The following is a 20,011-nucleotide window of genomic DNA, read 5'->3' as shown; positions in this document are numbered from 1 at the left end:
GGTAATTTGGAGAAAATATGGTGTCCTTGCAGCTACCTAGTCCTTGCTTCTAAATTGTATTGCCAGTGAATGGCCTTGTCCCATAAAGATATCTGAAGCTCTGTCATATGACGTGTTTGAGGCTTAGTTTTTTTTTTCTCTTTTCGTTTGGCGGGGGGGGGGGGGCAGAAGGCGAGAGAGTCTTAATCAGTCTCCATTCCCAGTGCAGAACCTGGTATGGGCCTCGATCTCATGACCCTGAGATCATGACCTGAACTGAAATCAATGCTTAACTGACTGAGCCACCCAGGCACCTTGAGGCTTAGTTTTATATATCTTCCTGGGGGAAAATGGCTAGATTTTTAATGTCTTTTTTTTAATCTTTAAGTGTAGTTGACGTACAATATTAGTTGTAGGTGTACAGCATTGTGATTCAACAAGTATGTACATGATAAAATGCTTACCATGATAAGTGTATTACCATATTATTGGCTACATTCTTTATGCTGTGCTTTTCATCCCCATGACTTACATATTTTATAACTGGAAGTTTGTACCTCTTAATCCCCTTCACCCATTTTGCCCATCCCTCCCCCCACTGCTCTCCCATTTGGCAACCACCAGTATGTTCTCTATATTTATTAATCTGTTTCTCTCTTTATTGTTATTTGTCTCTTTGGTATGTCTTAATTAGACACTGATATGATAATGAGAGTCACTGAAATGAAAACCATATCTAGGCTTTCTGGCATGAATGTTCAGTTGAAAGGATTAGAGCATGTGTGATTTGGCATTAACTTTCTCTTCAAAAAAAAAAAGAATAATTTTAAGTACTTTTTGTACTGGGCAGTCTACTAAGCACTTCATGTGTTCTCTCATTTGATCCTTTTAGAGGTATATCACATCATCATCATCTCCATGTTGATGAATAAATAAACGGAAGCTCAGAGAGATTAAGGATCTTACCTAAGGTTGTAAACCTAGTGTGTGGGAGAGCTAGGATTTAAACACAGACAGTCTGAGGCCAAAGCTCATAACCATAACCATTTACTATGTGGCCTCTCTCTTTACCTAAGAAGGAACCACTGACATTTCTGATGACCTTGAAAGATGAAGTTGGGAACCCAGAATGTCCTAATTACCAGTTTAACATTTGAGGAGCTTAGCACAGGAGACAATATACAGAGGAGAGGCAGAAAACAAAAGGAGGTTTATCATGATGAAGGTAAAAATGAAGCAAATAACGATTGTAGAGGAGTTAATGAGCCATACAGACCCACCTTTGTTTTTTTCTAAATATGGGTGAGGTCTAGGGGCACCTGGATGGTTCAGTCACTTGAGCGTCCGATTCTTGATTTTGGCTCAGGTCATGATCTCAGGGTCGTGAGATGGAGTTCTGCGTTGGGCTCTGCGATGGGTGTGGAGCTTGCTCAAGATTCTCCCTCCCCTTCCCTTTGCACCTCCGCCTTCCTCTCTAAAATAAAATAAATAAATAAATAAATAAATAAATAAAAGATCTAGGAAACATAGAGCACGTAACTTAGAATATAGCTGACTTGTTGATTTCATCTATAGGGTCTTGCATTGGTAGAATTCTAGAATTGTCCTTTTCTGTCATAATTTGTCCAAGGATTAAGTATTTACTAGGTGACCATGGGTATTTATGGGTGAGCTATACCTGTTTTTCTTATAAAAAAGGTAGGAGGAGAATAATGCCAGCAGCAATAGTCTCGGTACCTTATATATAACCATCCCAGTGGCAAAACATAATTGGATTTTTTTGGCCTGCTTTGTGGATGTTGTCTGACCTGCATGCCTGTCTTCAGCCATTTTCCCTTCCAGAAGGTTGGCTGAGTAACTCCTACTGCTGGAGATGCTTTTGCTAAGATATTAATGTTTCCTTTTTCCAGAAAAGCAGGACATGGAAATAACCACCTGGCCTTGGACTGCTTATTTTTCAGTTCTCTGAGCTTACACCAGAGTACTTTACCATCAAGGCAAGAACTGCATGCTCACTTTAATTGCCTTTAAGTATAACTGCTATAAGCCTAAGAAATTATAGTTAACATCCTGTGCATTAGCATTGTACTGCTCCCTTGGGATTTTCAGAGTGATTCACAAATAAATGCATTCAACTTTAAATAGCTCATGAGGATTATAGAACCCAGAAGGTGAAGATAGAGAATGTTCCTTGCTCTCCAATTATTCAAAGCTTAGCAAATAGGAAAGCAGAGACATGCGTGGCCTAAGAGTCTTCATTGCCATACTCAGTGTTGTTACAAATGGTGACCCATCCCAGGAAGGAGAAGTGTAAGCTTACTGAGAGAAAGAGAATGATGAGTATTGTTTTGTTTTATTTCCTAGGGAAACGTCTAGTTGATAAAAAACATGTAGACTTCCAACTCACCTCAGCTGGTTTATAAGGCTACATTGAAGTAGGTTCCAGAATTAAAGGAAATGTCAAAAAATTATAGGAAAATTTTTTTTAAAGTTTTCTTAGTCACCTAGGCAAAGCATACCACAGATCTAGTAGGAAAATATGAGACAGGTTTTCTGCAACCTAGATAAAATTAAGCAATTCTGATTTGGGGAGAAGGCAATTATAAGACAAGGACAGTTCAGCACATGCTCTTGCTGTCTGGCCATTCTAGACAGCAATGATTTGAACTCATTACCATTAAGAAGTTGCCTGGTTTCCTCGATGGGGGGAGTCTGGCTGGTCCTGCTGTCTTGGCCCAGCTAAATGGGGGTGGGCAATACTGGAAGGGTAGGTAAGTTCTAACATTGCAACTATCTGCCTAGGTAGTTCAAAGGGCTTGGGAATTTGTTGACAAGTTAGAGTTGAGCTGAATCCTTCAATTTCCTTTTGACAAGGTTATTGATAATATTTTGATTTAGATCTTAATAGTGAAAGTATCCCTAACCTCAGCTTCCATGAAAATGATAATGACAGATATGACTAGCTCAGAGGGATTTCTGCTTTAGAAAGAGTCCATAGGTTGATTTTTAAAAAAAAATGTTTTATTTATTTATTCATGAGAGACACACAGAGAGACAGGCAGAGACATGGGCAGAGGGAGGAGCAGGCTCTCTGCAGGAGCCTGATGTGGGACTCGATCCCAGATCCTGTGATCATGCCCTGAGTCAAAGGCAGATGGTCAACCACTGAGCCACTCAGGCATCCCCATAGGTTGATTTTATTATCAAGAGAGGCACCCCACAAATAATGATGAAAAACATAACCTCCTTGGGGTGCCTGGGTGGCTCAGTGGTTGAGCATCTGCCTTTGGCTCAGGTCATGATTCTAGGGTCCTGGAATCGAGTGCCACATCAGGCTCCCCACAAGGAGCCTGCTTCTCCCTCTGCCTGTCTCTGCCTCTCTCTCTGTGTGTGTCTCTCATGAATAAAAATAATAATAAAAAGTATAACCTCATTGACTAACAAGCTGAGAAGGCTGCACTAACTCCTCTCTTCCTAAGTGTTGAGGAGGTATATGCCTTCTGTAAAGAGCCCTGGGATCCTCCTCATTCCACCATTCCCATGGAGCCAGGATTTAGCTTATGAATTACAAGGATACAAAGAACTTAATTTTGTTGTCCTAACCTGCTTCCACCTTTGCTTTTAGTTATGGTTCATAGGCTTGGAAAGAGGAAGAATCATGTTTGATTCATTTAGTCTTAGATTCAATTCATTAGTTCGAGTCTTTAGATATCTTTAAAGGTCCCAGAATAAGGGTGAGAAATTATGGTCCAATGTTATCAACTCAGGCTCATGACTGAGGCAGAAACTGCAAGTGACCTGTGTTCTTTTAATAAATATCTACTGGGGCAGTGCTAGTCAATGAGGAGATTAAAGACCCTTAAAAACCATTGTGTGGTAGCTTCACTTTTGGGAAGCAGAAATTGTCCAAAAGGACAGTGATGACTATAATGGATAATTACAAGGACCACAGACTTCAAAAAGACAATTCTGACTTCTTTGGACCTTCAGCACCCATTCTTTGTCACTTGGAGAGAAGACACTTAAATAAGGGGGAACGGGGAGTGGTTTCCTTTCCACACCAAATTAAGGTTTTCTCCCTGGAGAGCCCCCCTTTTATCTTTTAGAATTTCTCTATTGTAATGACCAAAAGAAGACATCACTGCCCCTGGACTATTCCAGTTTAGAGTGAAGAAGAGCAGAGGTGAGGACCTTGCCATAAGGATTATTATTTTAATAATTTTAAAAGCTTGCCATCTAAGACAGACTCTACTGTTGGAAATAGGTCTGGGGAAAACAAGGGCGGGGGAAGAAGAAAAAATGAAAGAGAGCTCCTAAGTCCTCTTCCTCATCACATTCTCTGTATAAGTACAAGGCAGCATTCTACTCATCATGAAGGACCTTCTTACCATTCATTCTTTTTTTATTTTTTTTATTTTTGTTTTGTTTTGGAGCAGGACTGAAAGAGATCTAAACACAAAGCTGGATTTGGGGGATGCATGATTGATCCTGTTCTCTTTTGTTCCATCTTGCAACCCTCCCAACCTGGAATTCCAGCTGAAAAAGAAGCAGGTGTATGTGGATAAGGTGGAGAAGATGCAGCAAGCCCTCGTACAGCTCCAGGCGGCATGCGAAAAACGTGAGCAGTTGGAGCATCGTCTTAGGACGCGGCTGGAGAGGGAACTGGAATCCCTGAGAATTCAGCAGGTATGGAGACCTGAAAGAAAATGAGATCATTCCTGATTGGTTATTTTTCATTTAGTGTCTGACATGGTGACAAAAACCACACTTGTGCTCATCTTTAGGTTTTTGGTTTTTTTTTTTTTTTTTGGCCCCTACTTGATCTTATTTCCAGACTGCTTTCCAATTATTTTTTAATTTTTTTAAATTTTTATTTATTTATGATAGAGAGAGAGAGAGAGAGAGAGAGGCAGAGACACAGGCAGAGGGAGAAGCAGGCTCCATGCACCAGGAGCCCGATGTGGGATTCGATCCCGGGTCTCCAGGATCACGCCCTGGGCCAAAGGCAGGCACCAAACCGCTGTGCCACCCAGGGATCCCTGCTTTCCAGTTATAAAGATGAAGTTGGCTTCCTTTGCTTCCTATCCTGGAAAAATCCTTAATGCCTATTATCTTTGCACCTTTTATTTTCAGATGAACCATAAACCCTGTAAGAAGTAAGATGCTGTGCAAATAGACTCCTAGACAGTTTAGAATTGGATATGACCTTTAGAGTCATCTGGCCATAGCCCTCCTCATTTTTAGATGAAAGAAAATCAAGACTCAGAAAAGGTTGCATGATTCACTTAAGGCCACACAACAAGTTAGGGGCAAAGTAGGGCCCCAGTCCTAGCTGTTTAATGTCCATTTCTGTTGTGTACCATGCTGGCAGGCAAGAATATTGATTACTTCTTTCCTGACCAAGGGAGTCTCATATTGAAGCCCAAGATAGAAAGTCCCATTGCCTTAAGAGGAAATTTGGATGCCCCTTGCTTCTGAATCAGAATCCAAACTGAAGTGGCTTGGGCAGTAATCCTCTCCAAGATTGGGGGCTCTTCGAATGGGACTCAACCACCACAGTTCTCTCACTAACCTGAGGGGTCTCTGTATCTCCCCAACCAGCGCCAGGGCAACTCTCAGCCCACCAACGTTTCCGAATACAATGCCACGGCATTGATGGAGCTCCTTCGGGAGAAGGAGGAGAGGATCCTGGCCCTGGAAGCCGATATGACTAAATGGGAACAGAAGTATTTGGAGGAGAATGTGATGAGACATTTTGCTCTAGATGCTGCTGCAACCGTTGCTGCTCAGAGGTAAGTAGCTGGCTGCCAGAGTCACTGCTTGAAGGGCCTGGGTGGGTGGGGGCAGAACACAAAGGTGACTGATAAAATGGATTTTTCCATTTCTCTTGTTATTTTCTGTAATGTTCTTTCCCTCCCCCTACCCCCAGTCTCTGCTTAAATGTGTTTTCTTTCATCTGGTGAAACAGATTGTGAGGGCAGAAGGTCAGGAATTTGAAAATTGACCTTAACTTATGAACTCACTAGAGTTATAGCTTGGCTCTCCTTGGGAACCAGAACAATTGCAGGTGGGATCAAGTGAACGTTTGCACACCTCCTTCACCAGAGCCACAGCTTCTTGCAGTTTTCTTTGTTTAGCCCCAGGACTGGAGTGGAGGCCTCTTCAGAGATATGCACTCAGAAATGAAATGTCACTCAGGAGTGGCTGCCGCCATTTGGTAGCTCTGACTCACCCAAGCTATGCCAAGGGCTATACTCAACATGGCTCCATCCTGCCCTTTGAGCAGGTCTATATTTGAAGGCCACATTCTCTGTGTTCATGAGTACATGACATGGAGATGGTCATATTCCATTTGGTAAGGGAGAGAAAGTGGCTGGAGGATTTTGTTTTATTTATTTATTTTGCCTCTGAGATTTCCCCCTTTCATGTGAAAACATTAAATCTTGATCTTGGGAGGAAACAGTGTTCTTACCCCGTTTATCTGTCTCATGGCTGTTTGTAATCATGAATTGGATAAGAGAGAAAGAAACAGCAACAAAAACTAAATTTGAATCACGAGGTGGCCTGTTTGTTGGAGAGATGGACAAGAGCCTTCGGCTACAGTTGGGTATCTGAGGGGCTGCCAGAGCACACTACACCCATAGAGTCTCTACCCAGAAAGTTATTAAAAACCCCAGTGCTGTTTTTAACATTCTCCTAAACATGGTGAGCTGGAGAAATGTGGAAACACTTGCTAGAGTCTAGGCTGGGATGTACATCCTGTGCGGAGGGGGTGGAGGACACATTTATCTGTGATTCCTTCTCATGCCAAATCAGAGGGAGGGCAGCACTGGAGAGCTGGGCTGGTGGTTTGCAAACCTACTCCTAGTTCTCCAGGAAGACATCTCTACCACACTCTTCCCGTCTCCAGGTATCCTCTAAAAACTTTAAAGGGATGGGAATCACCTCTGCCCTAATTTTGAGGTCCTCACGAGCTTAAACTTACCTGTCTTTGTTTTCTGCAAACAGTGTGCTTGATACATGCCAGGGCAGTAACAGAGGGCACAGAAGCCCAGTTGTGCTCAAAGATGCTCGGGAAATTTGGAGGCAGATTAGAAGCACAGTTAAGTGGAATTCTAGCTGCTACCTTCCAAATAAACTCCTGTACCCTGTGCTTATCCGAAGGTTACTCGGCAACCCTAACACTGAAAAGGAGATACAGGACAATTTCTGCCATCTTTGCGCAGAAGCTGAGACAGATACCGCTTATAAAGGTGTGCAACATGAAAAAATGTTGAGTGGCCAGGGTTTTTGGTGCTGGGAGATTCACTGCTAAAACTGACTCCAACATAGACTTCAGATTAGGAAAGGCAGTGAAGCTAAGAGGTTGTCCCTGGGATCCTTGTATAAAGAAATGAACCCTCCCCCTTCCTTCCTCCCTGGAAAGTTTTGAGTATTGGAGGAAACCCCCTGTCAGACAGATTTCTTTCTAGAATCTGTTGCATTCCATAAGGTAGATTTAATTTAAATCAAATTTGTTGAAATCAGTCCATAGAAAGTTTTCATGGAATCACTGTTTTCAGTAAAATGTGTGTGTTTATTATTTCATATGATAAAAAGCAGCCAGTATCCACCTAGTAGAAATACCTGATGTTAGTTCCTCAGACAAACATCCTGTATCTGGACTGTATACTTTTTGCATGCCTTTTAATCCAGTCCACAGGAGGAATTGAGAGATTGTGTTCAAATTCCTGCAAAATGAGAGTATCGGACTAGGTAATTTCTCCAGACCCTTCTCTTCCAGGATTATGCTAATTTTTTCAAAGATAATGCCTTTTATGCTTGGCCACAGAGATTCACTTTTCTTCCTTTCTTTTTTTTAAGATTTTATTTATTTATTCATGAGAGACACACACACACACACATGGAGAGAGAGAGAGAGAGAGAGAGAGAGAGAGAGAGAGAGAGAGAGGCAGAGACACAGGCAGAGGGAGAAGCAGGCTCCTTGACCCTGATACAGGACTTGATTGTGGGACTCTGGGACCTCACCCGAAGCCAGAGGCAGACGCTCAACCACTGAGTCACCCAGGACTCCCCCCTTTCCTTCCTTTCCTAATGAGACGTCAAATTTGGAAGGTAGCATTCAGAAAACTTCATTTCAGAGCCTGTGAGCTCTTCCACCTTCCCTTCCAACATCTCTTGCCATTGCTTTTCTGCCCAGTGGTTTCATTCTGCCTCCTCTCGACCCTAAAAATTTGACCACAGTTCTGCTCTTTGTCCCCTTTTTTTAAAATTTTATTTATTTATTTATGATAGTCACAGAGAGAGAGAGAGAAAGAGAGAGGCAGAGACATAGGCAGAGGGAGAAGCAGGCTCCATGCACTGGGAGCCCAATGTTGGATTCGATCCCGGGTCTCCAGGATCACGCCCTGGGCCAAAGGCAGGCGCCAAACCGCTGCGCCACCCAGGGATCCCTCTTTGCCCCTTTCAATGTAAAAGGTTTATGTTCTGTTTTCTTTCCAAATAATTTTTAAGTGCCTAGGATATTGGCTGCAGATGGAAAGTGCTCAACATGTATTTGAGTAAGGAAGGAGAGAAAGAAGCAAAAAGGAAGGAAGGAGAAAAGAAGTGAAAGAGAAGGAAATGATGTGTAACTCTGTAACTTAAATCTGTAAATCTAGTGCCACATTTTAATGACCTGCTTGGTTCCTGTGTATTCTGCTAGTATCTCAGTATATTCCCAGTGTAATAGCTCATAGGTAGATAACAGGCTGCACATTTAGGAACTGTTGCTTGGGCAGTATCAGTGCTAGTTGTAGAATTTTTCCAATTAAGGTATTACTTACAAATTAAGTAAACACCTAGTTCAAGTGTATGCTTTGATAAACATTGGCAGGTGTATACAATAATGGAGCCACTGCCACAATCAAGAGAGAGGACACATTCTAAAGTTCTCTTGTGCCCCTTCAACTTGATCCCTTCCTCCCCCATCTGACCCCAGGACAACAATCAATCTGGATTTTTTTGGCATTATAATTTTTATTTTTCTAGACTGTATAAAAGATTCATATAGTATATACTCTTTGTGTTTGATTTCTTTCACCTGGCATAATTATTTTGAGATCCACACAAGTTGATGCACGTATTGGTAGTTTATTCCTTTTCATTGCTGAGCAGTGTTCCATAGTTTGGGTTATACCACAGTTGCTTATCCGTTCACTCAAAAATGGATATTTGGATTCTTTCTGGTCTTTGGCCATTGCGAATCATGAAAATAGAGATTTGAATATAGTAACAGACAACTGTCTTTTCTCAGGTAGAAGACCTATTAGGTGATCTTTTCATACCCCTCTTAGCACTTGCATTCTATGAAGCACCACTTGTCAAAGGGAAAATAGTCAATGCAAGAAATCACATGTAGTATTTTCTACATAAGGTACTCTGCTAAGTACTTTACAATTATTGCTTATCCTCACAATAATTCTTTGAGATAAATACTATTACCTGTTCCACAGACGAGGAAACTGAAGCACAGACAGGGTAAATACTTTGTCCAAGATCACACACAGTTACTAAGAAGAGGAATCGGGATTGCAAATGACATTTTGACACCTTCACCACTGTCCTCTGCTGCCTCCCAGAAACGATGATTTCAAGGTAGTGAAATAGGGATTATGAACCATTCAAGAGTGACCATTTGAGGTTTATTAGTCACTTAAAAATATTATAAATAATCACAATAATATGACCCACAGTATAACTCTGTATTGTGGTGCTCCTAGAGATTATCCAGATGCTTAATATTAGATGAGGGCAATCCTACGGAGTAATTCATCCTAGAGGGATGGATTCAGCAATGCAGATTGAAGTTCACAAGCGGTGACTTTATTTCTGAATAGCAGCAAAGGGATAAAAAGATAGTAAACCCTTGGGCAGCCCAGGTGGCTCAGTGGTTTAGCGCCAGCTTTGTCCCAGGGCATGATCCTGGAGACATGGGATTGAGTCCCACGTCGGGCTCCCTGCATGGAGCCTGCTTTTGTCCTTCTGCCTATGTCTCTGCCTCTCTCTCTGTGTCTCTAATGAATAAATAAATAAAATATATTTTTTTAAAAAAGATAAACCAATGGGCCATGTAATTGACGAGTTTGCATTTTCTGAATTAGGTTGTTAACCTTCTCCGAACGTACAATGTTTTGTGTTTATTTTGGGCGATGTAAATCTGGGAAAGAAGGAAGGAAGAGGAAAGTAAGAGGTAGACGCTGGTCACACATATTATACATGCCTATCTGTTCCTTCCTTGGAGGTTTTTCTCAGTTTCTGTCCATGACTCTCTCCTCGTTCTACCTTTTGTCTTAGTTATCTTGTTCTCTACTACAGCTTCACATAGTAAGTCTGACATCCCTTAGATTAAAGCTAGAATTGTCAGCAACTTGTTGGATATTGTCATATGGCTATTCATAAGACATGTTAACTCCGATGTAACTAAAATCAAAACTCATTATAATGCTTTTCCAAAGATTTCTCCATACTTTCCTATCATGGAAAGTGAGTGGTATGCCATTTTTTTCTAGTCATTTGAATTAGAAACAACACAATTCTCATTCATTATTCCCTCTGTCTAACAACTACATTTAAGCAGTCTTCAAGTTGTAGCAATTCTGCCTCCTATGCCTGTTCCATTCCCGCTACTATTGCATCACTTCGTCATTTCAGTATCTCTTGCTGGGATTATTACAATAACCCTTCTGACTGGTTTGCCCAAGTCCAGTGTATTCCTCCCCTACCCCCTATCGTATTTCACCCAGAGATAATGCTATCTTTCTAAAGCAGAGCTTGGATCACATCACTCCCCTCAAAAAGCTCTAATAATCTTCAGTGCCAATTGTAATAAAGTTCAAATTCCCTTCTGTCCTAATTAAATTGTTTGCCTGTTTACTTTCTTTTAAAGATTTTATCTGTTTGAGACAAAGAGCAAACAGAGATAGTGAGAGAGAGCAGAAGCGGGGAGGAGAGGGAGAGGCAGGCTCCCCAAGCAGGGAGCTTGGGGCTTGAACCCAGGACCCTGGGGCTTGAACCTGGGACCCTGGGAACCATGAAAGATGCTTAACTGACTGAGCTGAAAGATGCTTAACTGACTAAGCCATCCCAGGCATCCCTTGCCTGTTTATTTATTTTTTTTTTTGCCTCGTCTTGCAAGTCTCCTGCAGTCAGGGACTAGTCTTATGCATGTGTAGCCACTTTTTAGCATCACAGTAACTTCAAGCATAGTGTCGTACTCATAGTTGACTTCACATATTAAATCAACAAAACGATGATACCCATTCAGGAAGGATGGATTTGAAGTTTAAAAGTTTAAAACACTAGATGTTTTAGTTAGGAAATCATGGGTGACATTCTAGAAAGCAATGTAAGCAATGTGATGAGAATTTCATTGGACAAAGGAAGGAGAGAGATGATTGGAAGGATAGTTGCCAGAAACTCATTTATTAAGAATTCAGATGGAGGATATTAAGCTCAGGGATCTACATTTTGGAATACGCAGGTGGTGTTTTCAAGCCAGCATTTCACTCCAGATATGCGTAAGAATGGTCTCAAAGTATTGGAAGTTAAGCAGGTCAAGTTGCTCCTTCCAAAGCTGTGCTTGCTTGCTTTTGCCTGAGCCATTGGCTTAGTAGCGCCAGTCTTCTAGAAGGAAGATTGATGTTGAAGGCCGTCCTGGCAGCTCTGTAGGAATTCACTAAGTGCCCCACATTTTCAGGCTCCATTCCTGAGGAGTTCACAGTGTCCATATCAATTAGCTGGCAGGGCTCTGAGTCCCCGAAATGGTCTTTTATGCAGTGAAAGTGGCATTGAGCCAGCACTGGCTCCCCCAGTGACAAACCATGCGCTCATGTCCCAGTGTCCATAGACACCATGAACTCTTTAGAGTGGCCTGGCTCTGAAGCAGCCATCCCATTGGAACTATGCCCTGCAGGAATTGCCTCCAGGATATGATCTTGGAGCTGAAATTCTTTAAAGTCACACTCTCTTGTCTGCTACTCTTCTTCTACCTATAGACTTTTCTCTCATAACTAATAGATGACTGTATTCAGTGTTTTTACTGTGCCTGCCACCATATCTTTTACAGGCATACTTTGACTTCCTCCCCCCCAAAATGCCATGAGATGTAGGTATAATGATGATTTCTATCTTGCATATGAGAACACTGAGCACTAGAGGAGATAAATTCTATGAGCTTACCGGGCTCATAGAATTTGTTAGTGGCAGAGTACTTGGGAAAGTGGGATTTGACCCTGGTGTAGTCTCTAGTCACAACCTGTGCTTTCCACATTGCACAATGCCATATCCCCTTGGCTACTTTGGAACATAAGTGCCATTCCCAGGAGGACTATAAGCACGTGAACTCACCAGAGCAAGTGGAAAATTCTGAGATGCTAAAATATTTCAAACTTAGCAATTGATGGGAGACACTTGCACTACAATTATTTCACCATTCAGATACATTGTTTTAGCTCTGCATATAAAGTACAAGCATTTGGGGAAACAGTGGTTTTATGTAAACTCACCCAAATTCCCTAACTTTAATACCAGCTTGCTGCCTCTTTATCCCCTGCCCTTTCCTTCCCATCTGCACTGGTCACAATCTCTAAGCTAAGAGAACACAGCTAGCTGCCAACAGAAAATTCTCCCACAGAATCCTGGTTCTCATAGGAAGTATAATGAAACAGTGCCAATTCATTGTTTTCTTGGTCTATTGTCAGCTTTCCTTGAAGACCAATATAATTACATCAATATTCTTCCTAATCCCTTTTTCTTTCCCTCCAAGTGATTCAAAGGAGATCCAGTTTTCTTCATTCCCTTCACTTTTTTTTCTACCACTAGTTCTAAATGAACTAAAGAAAGATGTATGACCTCATTTATCAAGACGATATAGGATTCCCATATGTCTTTAACTTGTGTAGACATCAGCCTCACCCATGGGCTAGACCCTCTCCCCACCAACACTGCCTTCCCTTCTTCCTCTTCTTCCTCCCTTTTTTTTCTTCTCCTTCTCCTTCTCCTCCTTCTCTTTCTCTTTCTCTCTCTCTCTCTCTCTCTCTCTCTCTCTCTCACACACACACACACACACACACACACACACACACACACTTTACTCCTTATTAATGAGTCTTTGAGTTAATGGCCTTAGAGACTTTCAGATGAAACAGGATGGTCCCTTGTGCAGTTGGGACCCTGGCAAGAGAACAGTCATGGGGGTGAGACTTGTTGAGTTGGCACTGGAATGTTTCTGATGTAGGTCAGATAGGAATTAAGTGGCACTGACTCAAAGGCCCTGTTTCTCACTTGGCTTGCATGCCCTACCTGACCTTCACTGTTGACGTGTTCATAGTTTGTTTCTAGCATTCGGGTATAGTTGTTATACATCTGTAGCAATGGCTGTCTAGTACATTCTTTGTTTTTCAGCAAAGTCTAGCCGTTTCCCCTTCATAACTGTCATGAGAATAAAGTGGAAATCTATATCTTAAGTGTAATATAAATAATAAGATAAAGTGGAAATAGAAATATCTTCCCATTACCCGGCTATGATCGAAAACCTTGAAGGGACTCTCAGCCAGAAGGCTTTGGGAGCCTATCTGTCTAGTTTTGAAGGCAAGCCTGTGCGTCTCTCGTGGAATCCTTCACTGACTTTTGTAACTGTTCTCAGGCTGAAAACCGCTTCTAGCTCTGAGTGCTGAACCTTCCCATCTTGGAGGTTCTTTTCAGTAAGTCATCCAGAAACCAGCCATTCCTAACAAGTCTTGCTGTAGCTTATGGCTTTCCAGCAATACTTTTGACTTGGGAGGGAAATGATAGGATTCATTGGTTTTGCTGCCTTGTCTTCCTCATCACTGTCATCTTCCTTCCCAGGGACACAACAGTCATCAGCCACTCTCCTAACACCAGCTACGACACGGCTCTGGAAGCTCGCATTCAGAAAGAGGAGGAAGAAATCTTGATGGCCAACAAGCGTTGCCTTGACATGGAGGGCAGGTAGAAAATCCATCCGGACCCTGGTAGATCTGAGAAGAAGGTATCAAGACCAGATAGATCAGAAGGGAAGGGCAGACGTCTTCATTCACAGCTGAAAAACCTGACAACACAGCTTCCCCTGACCCCCACAACCCTGCCAGCCTGTTACTTGGGATTTGAAATGCAGTGACCTTTACCTTGCTTTCCCCATTGGCCTTGGTAATTGCTTTCCATCTTCCCTCTGCCAGAACTGTATCGCTGGTATTTGCACTCTGGGGTATTCTTTCTAGCATCGGACTTCAGCCCTGTGTTACAGCAGAGTGCACAGTAAAAAAAAACATCCATTCCAACTTGGAGGTAGGGCACCTGATACCTCTTATAAACTCATGATCATTTACTTATTAACTGAAATTGCGGCCCATTCATAGAAGTTCTTATCTTCTCACTAAATACGTTGTTCCCCTGACTCCAGTTTGTCACTATAGTACCCACTACATTGATTTACCTGCTCACATGCAGCTTCCCCCACAACCAGTACCTTCCTTTGGCCTCGTGAGGTTTAAGCAACAACTCTCACATGCTCTACTATGTTCATTTGGGTGTGGAGAAAGGCATTTTAAAAAGCATGGAACACTGTCCCTTGCTTTACAACCCAGAAATAACTAAAGCACCCCTTAGTTGAAAAGACACTGGAAGCTTAAGTCCATGCAGGCCATGAGACCAGAACATGAAGGTAGCAACAACATCTTTATATGTTCTCTATCTTTGACTCCTAGGATTAAGACACTTCATGCCCAAATTATTGAGAAGGATGCCATGATCAAAGTACTCCAGCAGCGTTCCCGGAAGGAGCCAAGTAAGACAGAGCAGCTGTCATCCATGCGACCAGCAAAGTCTCTAATGTCCATTTCCAATGCTGGATCAGGCTTGCTCTCACATTCTTCCACCCTGACTGGCACCCCCATCATGGAGGAAAAGCGAGATGACAAGAGCTGGAAGGGGAGCCTAGGTAATGACAGTAAAGACAATTAATGTGACCCATTTAAAGAGAGCCCTGGGGATGCCTGGGTGGCTTAGTGGTTGAGCATCTGCCTTCGGCTCAGGTTGTGATCTTGGGGTTCTGGGATCAAGTTCCACATCAAGCTCCCTGTGGGGAGCCTGCTTCTCCCTCTGCCTATGTCTCTACCTCTCTGTCTGTGTCTCTCTTGAATAAATAAGTAAAATCTTAAAAAAATAAAATAAAGAGAGCCCTGACTTAGATATGTGCCCATTCAGCAAGGAAAAGGAACGATGGTCTACATTCTAGCGAGGATGATATATACCAGGTTGGGTTTCTATCCTCCTGAAAGGAGCTCTTCCACATTCTGATATCTCACTGAGAGAACACTGATTGAATCCAAGGCCTTCAAAGATAAGAGTTCTGAGTTCTCCTTGGGTGGGAAGGAAGATAACTTCAGTTTCCTTTTAAAAATTCTCAGATCTGACCTTGCCACTTGAGATCTTTAGTCTTTGTCCAAAGCCCACGTGAGCTTCATGTCAGTCAAGATTTCAGAATTCCAGATCTTCTCTGTTCTTTCCTCCTATATAATAGAAGGACTCAGAGTTCTAGTTAAGCTAAATGATGCTGGGTGGCAGGTTTTTGTTATCAGAATGTTCTGAGATGAGAACTGAATGTACTTTTTCATTCCATTCCTGTCCATGCCTTACCCTCTAATCAAAACCCCAGAAATATCATGGACACCATGAGGTACATTTTTAGATCCTGAGAAAACCAGCTTTGTATTTTAATTTTAGGTCTTTTTGTTGTTTCTGATATCCCTCTTGGTTCTCAGACACTTGCAGTGTCCCTTGGCTAGAGGACGCTTTCCAGGGCCCACGGTCTTGATTAGAACCTTCATTTATGGGAACCCTGGGTGGCGCAGCGGTTTAGCGCCTGCCTTTGGCCCAGGGCGCGATCCTGGAGACCCGGAATCGAATCCCACATTGGGCTCCCGGTGCATGGAGCCTGCTTCTCCCTCTGCCTGTGTCTCTGCCTCTCTCTCTCTCTCTGTGTGTGACTATCATAAATAAATTTTAAAAAATTAAAAAAAGAACCTTCATTTACAAAGTTACTTTCATACTCATCCATGACTACAAACTTCTTTCCCCAGTCCTTCCCAGCTGTCTGGTAGTGGATGATGTGGGTGATAAGTGGAACTGACTAGAAGCATTCTGAAAGCTCGCTGGAAATCAGTGACTGTTGGAAAAAAATCAAAACTGATTCACAGGACACCTAAAAGTGTCATCCACGGTGCTGGGGTGGAGAGTGAGGACCAGGTGGAATGAACCTGCCACACCCACCTTCTGGGTTCTCCGGAGGCACAAGGAAAGTTCCTCCTGAACCTTCTACATGGAAGAAGAGGGCCAGTAGACATGTGCATCTGGGTCCCAGGAGCCCATACCTGCCTAACCCCTGTCTCTTTCTCCCCTTATAGGTATTCTCCTGGGTGGAGACTACCGCGCGGAGTCCGTCCCTTCCACCCCGTCGCCAGTGCCGCCGTCCACGCCCCTGCTGTCTGCTCACTCCAAGACGGGCAGCCGTGACTGCAGCACCCAGACGGAACGGGGAACGGAACCGAACAAGACCGCCGCTGTCGCTCCCATCTCTGTTCCCATGCCAGCTGCTTCTGCCGCTGCTGCTGCCGCCATCACTGCCAACGCTGCCACCAACACTGCCACCGCTGCCGCCACCACCACCACCATGGTAGCCGCCGCTCCAGTTGCCGTTGCTGCTGCCGCCGCTCCAGCTGCCACTGCCTCTGCCCCATCTCCGGCTGCTGCCACTGCCCTCGCTGCTACTGCTGTTTCTTCAGCTCCCGCCACTCCGATTCCTGCTGCTGCCTCTGCTGCTGCTGCTGCTGCTGCTGCTGCTCCCACTGCTGCTGTTCAGGTTGCCTCAGCTGCTCAGGCTCCACTTCCAGCTTCGGCTACTGCTCCAGTTTTGGCTCCACAAGCATCTCAGGCTTCTGCTTCGGCTCCGACTCAGGCACCAACTCCAGCTCCGGCTGCGGCTTCTCCTCCAGCTCCAGCTCCAGCTCTGGCCCTGGCTCCGGCTGAGGCTTCTTCAAGTCCAGCTGCCAGTTCTGGATCCCGTCGTTTGTCTATACCAAGCGTGACCTGCAATCCCGATAAGACAGGTAATGATTGTCCATACTGGGGAAGCTTTGGGTTCTGCCCTCAATTACAGGTTGTTTGTTGACCCACTGGTCACTTGGCCACAGTCGTTCATGTGCTAAAGGGAATGGATCACAAGGCACAAGGGCAGCATCTGTAAATGGCTTCTTGGAACACCAGGATGGGAACCGGGGTGAGCCAAGGCCCTTCTCCTAGTAGAAGCAAATGTTCAGGTGGACACAGGGAGGGGGTGTCAGGCAAGTCTCACTTTACCATTGGCTTCGTGGCTCGGAAGGTGTCTGTTTCTAGGGATCGTCACCTTATCCCTAACTGCTTTCTAATCCCCTGTCTCTGTTTAGATGGCCCTGTTTTCCACTCCAATACTCTGGAAAGGAAAGCTCCCATTCAGCTCCTGGGACAAGAGCCTGATGCAGAGATGGTAGAATATCTCATCTAAACGGCACATCCGAGAGCTGCGGTTGCTCAGCAAGAGTGCTTTTAATCATTTTTCCCTTTTGTTTGTTCTTATTTTGAGGGTGAGGACTAGGGTTGGGGGGGTGTTCTTTAAAGGGGCTTTCTATTGAGATGATGTAGTACTTAAGTAACACCATACAAACTCCAGCCTAGTCTGGTACACACTTAGAGCGTTACCTCTAAAGACCGATTAATCAGAATGTGCTCTAAAGTTTATTGTTGGGATTTTTACAAATGCTAGGACTGTTAATAGCTGGATGTACATGAATGTTTTCAACGTGTGTCATTTTATTTAGCCTTGCCATATTCCAGATCATTTTTATTGAAGAGCACAGTACGTTTGGAAGGCAGTGTGTAACAGGTAGTTCAGAAGTGGGAAGCCGGAGAGAATTTGCACGTGTGCTGTTTTGTACACTTACCATCTAGGCAGCATCCAGAGAGAGAGAGCTCTCATCTCGGGCTCATGGAGGAGAATAGTTTCGGGAGCTATGTAAGCTGGAGAAAAGGCAGGGGATATTGGGGTGTGGAAGGGTGCTGGAGCTAATTTTCCCTCCCAATTTCCCAGCTGCCCTGTGCCAGGAGTTTGTTTATCTTCATTTCAGTGGTGCTTTGGAAGTGGATTCTTTTGGTTCCCTCGTGGAAGTTCATACATTTCATATATATACTCTGGAGTAATTTATGCATTTGGATAATTAATATATTGCTTTCAGATGCTAGGAGAGTAAATTAGCTGTGTGATGATGTATAACTTCCTCTTTCGTAGGCAGTTAGACCATCAGAGGCCTTGATGGAGAGTTGCATGAGGTGCTGTGTGTGGCCACCAGCACAGCTCGCTTGCCTTTCCTGAGACCAATCTGCTTAGCGTTTATTTCTTCTCCAGCACAGACTCACTGGCTGTGTCACCAGTCTCAAATTTCCAGTCATTGGCAAAACGAGGAAGCATTTCTGGTGATGGGCCGAATGCTTTGAATCTCTGGTGACTACCTTGAAAGAACTCCTCTTGTTTTCCCCAATTCTTAGCATACGTTTTAAAAGGCATAGTTGACTATCACCTCCAAGGGAATAGCATCGGAAGCCCAAAGTACTGTGCTGCAGCCGGGGAAGAGATGGGCTGTAGATGTATCCTTAGCTATGCCGTCTTACTGCCAGTGACTCCATCTCAGAATACCTTTGGAGAGCAGCAGGAAATGCGCATGTGGATAGGGACCAAGGAGGCCATGGCTCCAAGCTTTGTCATAGAGCTGCCTCCAGGGATGCAAAATGGCTGCTGATTGTCCCCGGTCCCTGCTCTGTGTCACCTTTCTGCCCTTCATTAAGGTGACACATCTGCAGACAATGTCATTAAGATCAGTTTTCAGGGGTAGGGGAGGGTGAGGGGAGCGGGGGGTACTAGGTAAAGGGTGGGGGGTAGAACTTTGGGGATGTGTTAGTTAGAAGCCAAATAGAAGAGTAGGCCTGATATATTATGTTGTGGGGCATAGTGGCCAGAAGGAACTGTAGCAGTAGAGCCCTACCCCCTCAGTTTAGTGATGAGGCGTGTCTGAGACCCAGAGAGGTCACTTGACTTTTTTCAAGTTCACACAACACAGCTTTCCATCCTGCCAATTACCATGCTTCTTTTGGGAAACCCTTATCCACAACAAGCCTCGTTTTAAGAAAAAGCATCTTCATGGACCAGGGCATAGGTATTTTGTAAGATGTCTCTGGCTTGAGTAGTCTGTCTGAGGTTCTAAATTCCTACCTTGCCTCTCCTGCAGTGCCTTTCACAAGGTCTCCCCCTGGTCCTCATTTCAGCAGAGTCACATGAAACTCCCCCTGAAGAAATTAACCTCACTTTTTCTCTTGCTGTGGGATTGGCTGTCTCAGGTCATCTTAGAGGGTTCCTAGGTGACCACAGGAATGGCATATTTAAAATTATTTTTCTGACATTCCTAATTCTCTTCCAGAGGAATTATTTTGTGGGGTAGAGGGAGAGTGATATGATTTTCAGCCAGTATTGACATTTGAATAATGAAGTGACCATCCTACACATTAGTCCTCAGTCGTCAAGTGAATCCCAAATAGAAATTAAAAGCGTAGTTGTGTTACTTCTAATTCACTTCTCATTCATACTACCCTTTGGCCATAAGGGAGAAAGTCCTCAAATAGTAGAAGCCACAAGTAGCAAACTTCAGGACTGCTACTTTCTAGACAAATAAATTAATCCAAATAAAATTAAACCTCTCATCTACTCCTTTTGTGGTTATAATACATTGCCATAATTTTTGCTAGCTCTAGGAGCCCTGATTTTAATCACATTCTGTAAGGTGACAAATGTCCTACATTCCACACTATGTGGCAGCCATCTCTTTAGACTCATGTATTTTTGGGAAAGGAGGAAGTTCTTGGCTGAGGGCTACCTTGAACTTGCCACAGC

General features: G+C 43.6%; 1 protein-coding gene across 9 annotated transcripts in view; it reads left to right on the top strand.

Annotated features, from left to right (window-relative positions):
* AMOT (angiomotin) overlaps positions 1 to 18,946 on the top strand; it is a 62,486-nt gene extending 43,540 nt beyond the window's left edge. For 8 of the 9 annotated variants that reach the window (XM_055338242.1, XM_055338238.1, XM_055338244.1 and 5 more), the window contains 6 exons: positions 4,516 to 4,665; positions 5,581 to 5,771; positions 13,867 to 13,989; positions 14,745 to 14,977; positions 16,443 to 17,144; positions 17,481 to 18,946. In XM_055338242.1, the coding sequence (XP_055194217.1) occupies positions 4,516 to 4,665; positions 5,581 to 5,771; positions 13,867 to 13,989; positions 14,745 to 14,977; positions 16,443 to 17,144; positions 17,481 to 17,578 (1,497 nt within the window). In that variant the 3' untranslated portion in view covers positions 17,579 to 18,946. The remainder of the gene's footprint in view (positions 1 to 4,515; positions 4,666 to 5,580; positions 5,772 to 13,866; positions 13,990 to 14,744; positions 14,978 to 16,442; positions 17,145 to 17,480) is intronic. The other variant, XM_055338245.1, reaches the window with a different exon arrangement.
* Positions 18,947 to 20,011: the final 1,065 nt, after the last annotated feature.

This window comes from Nyctereutes procyonoides, unplaced genomic scaffold, assembly GCF_905146905.1.
Source record: "Nyctereutes procyonoides isolate TBG_1078 unplaced genomic scaffold, NYPRO_anot_genome, whole genome shotgun sequence".
Lineage (NCBI taxonomy): Eukaryota > Metazoa > Chordata > Mammalia > Carnivora > Canidae > Nyctereutes > Nyctereutes procyonoides.
This window is presented reverse-complemented; position numbering and strand designations above follow the sequence as displayed.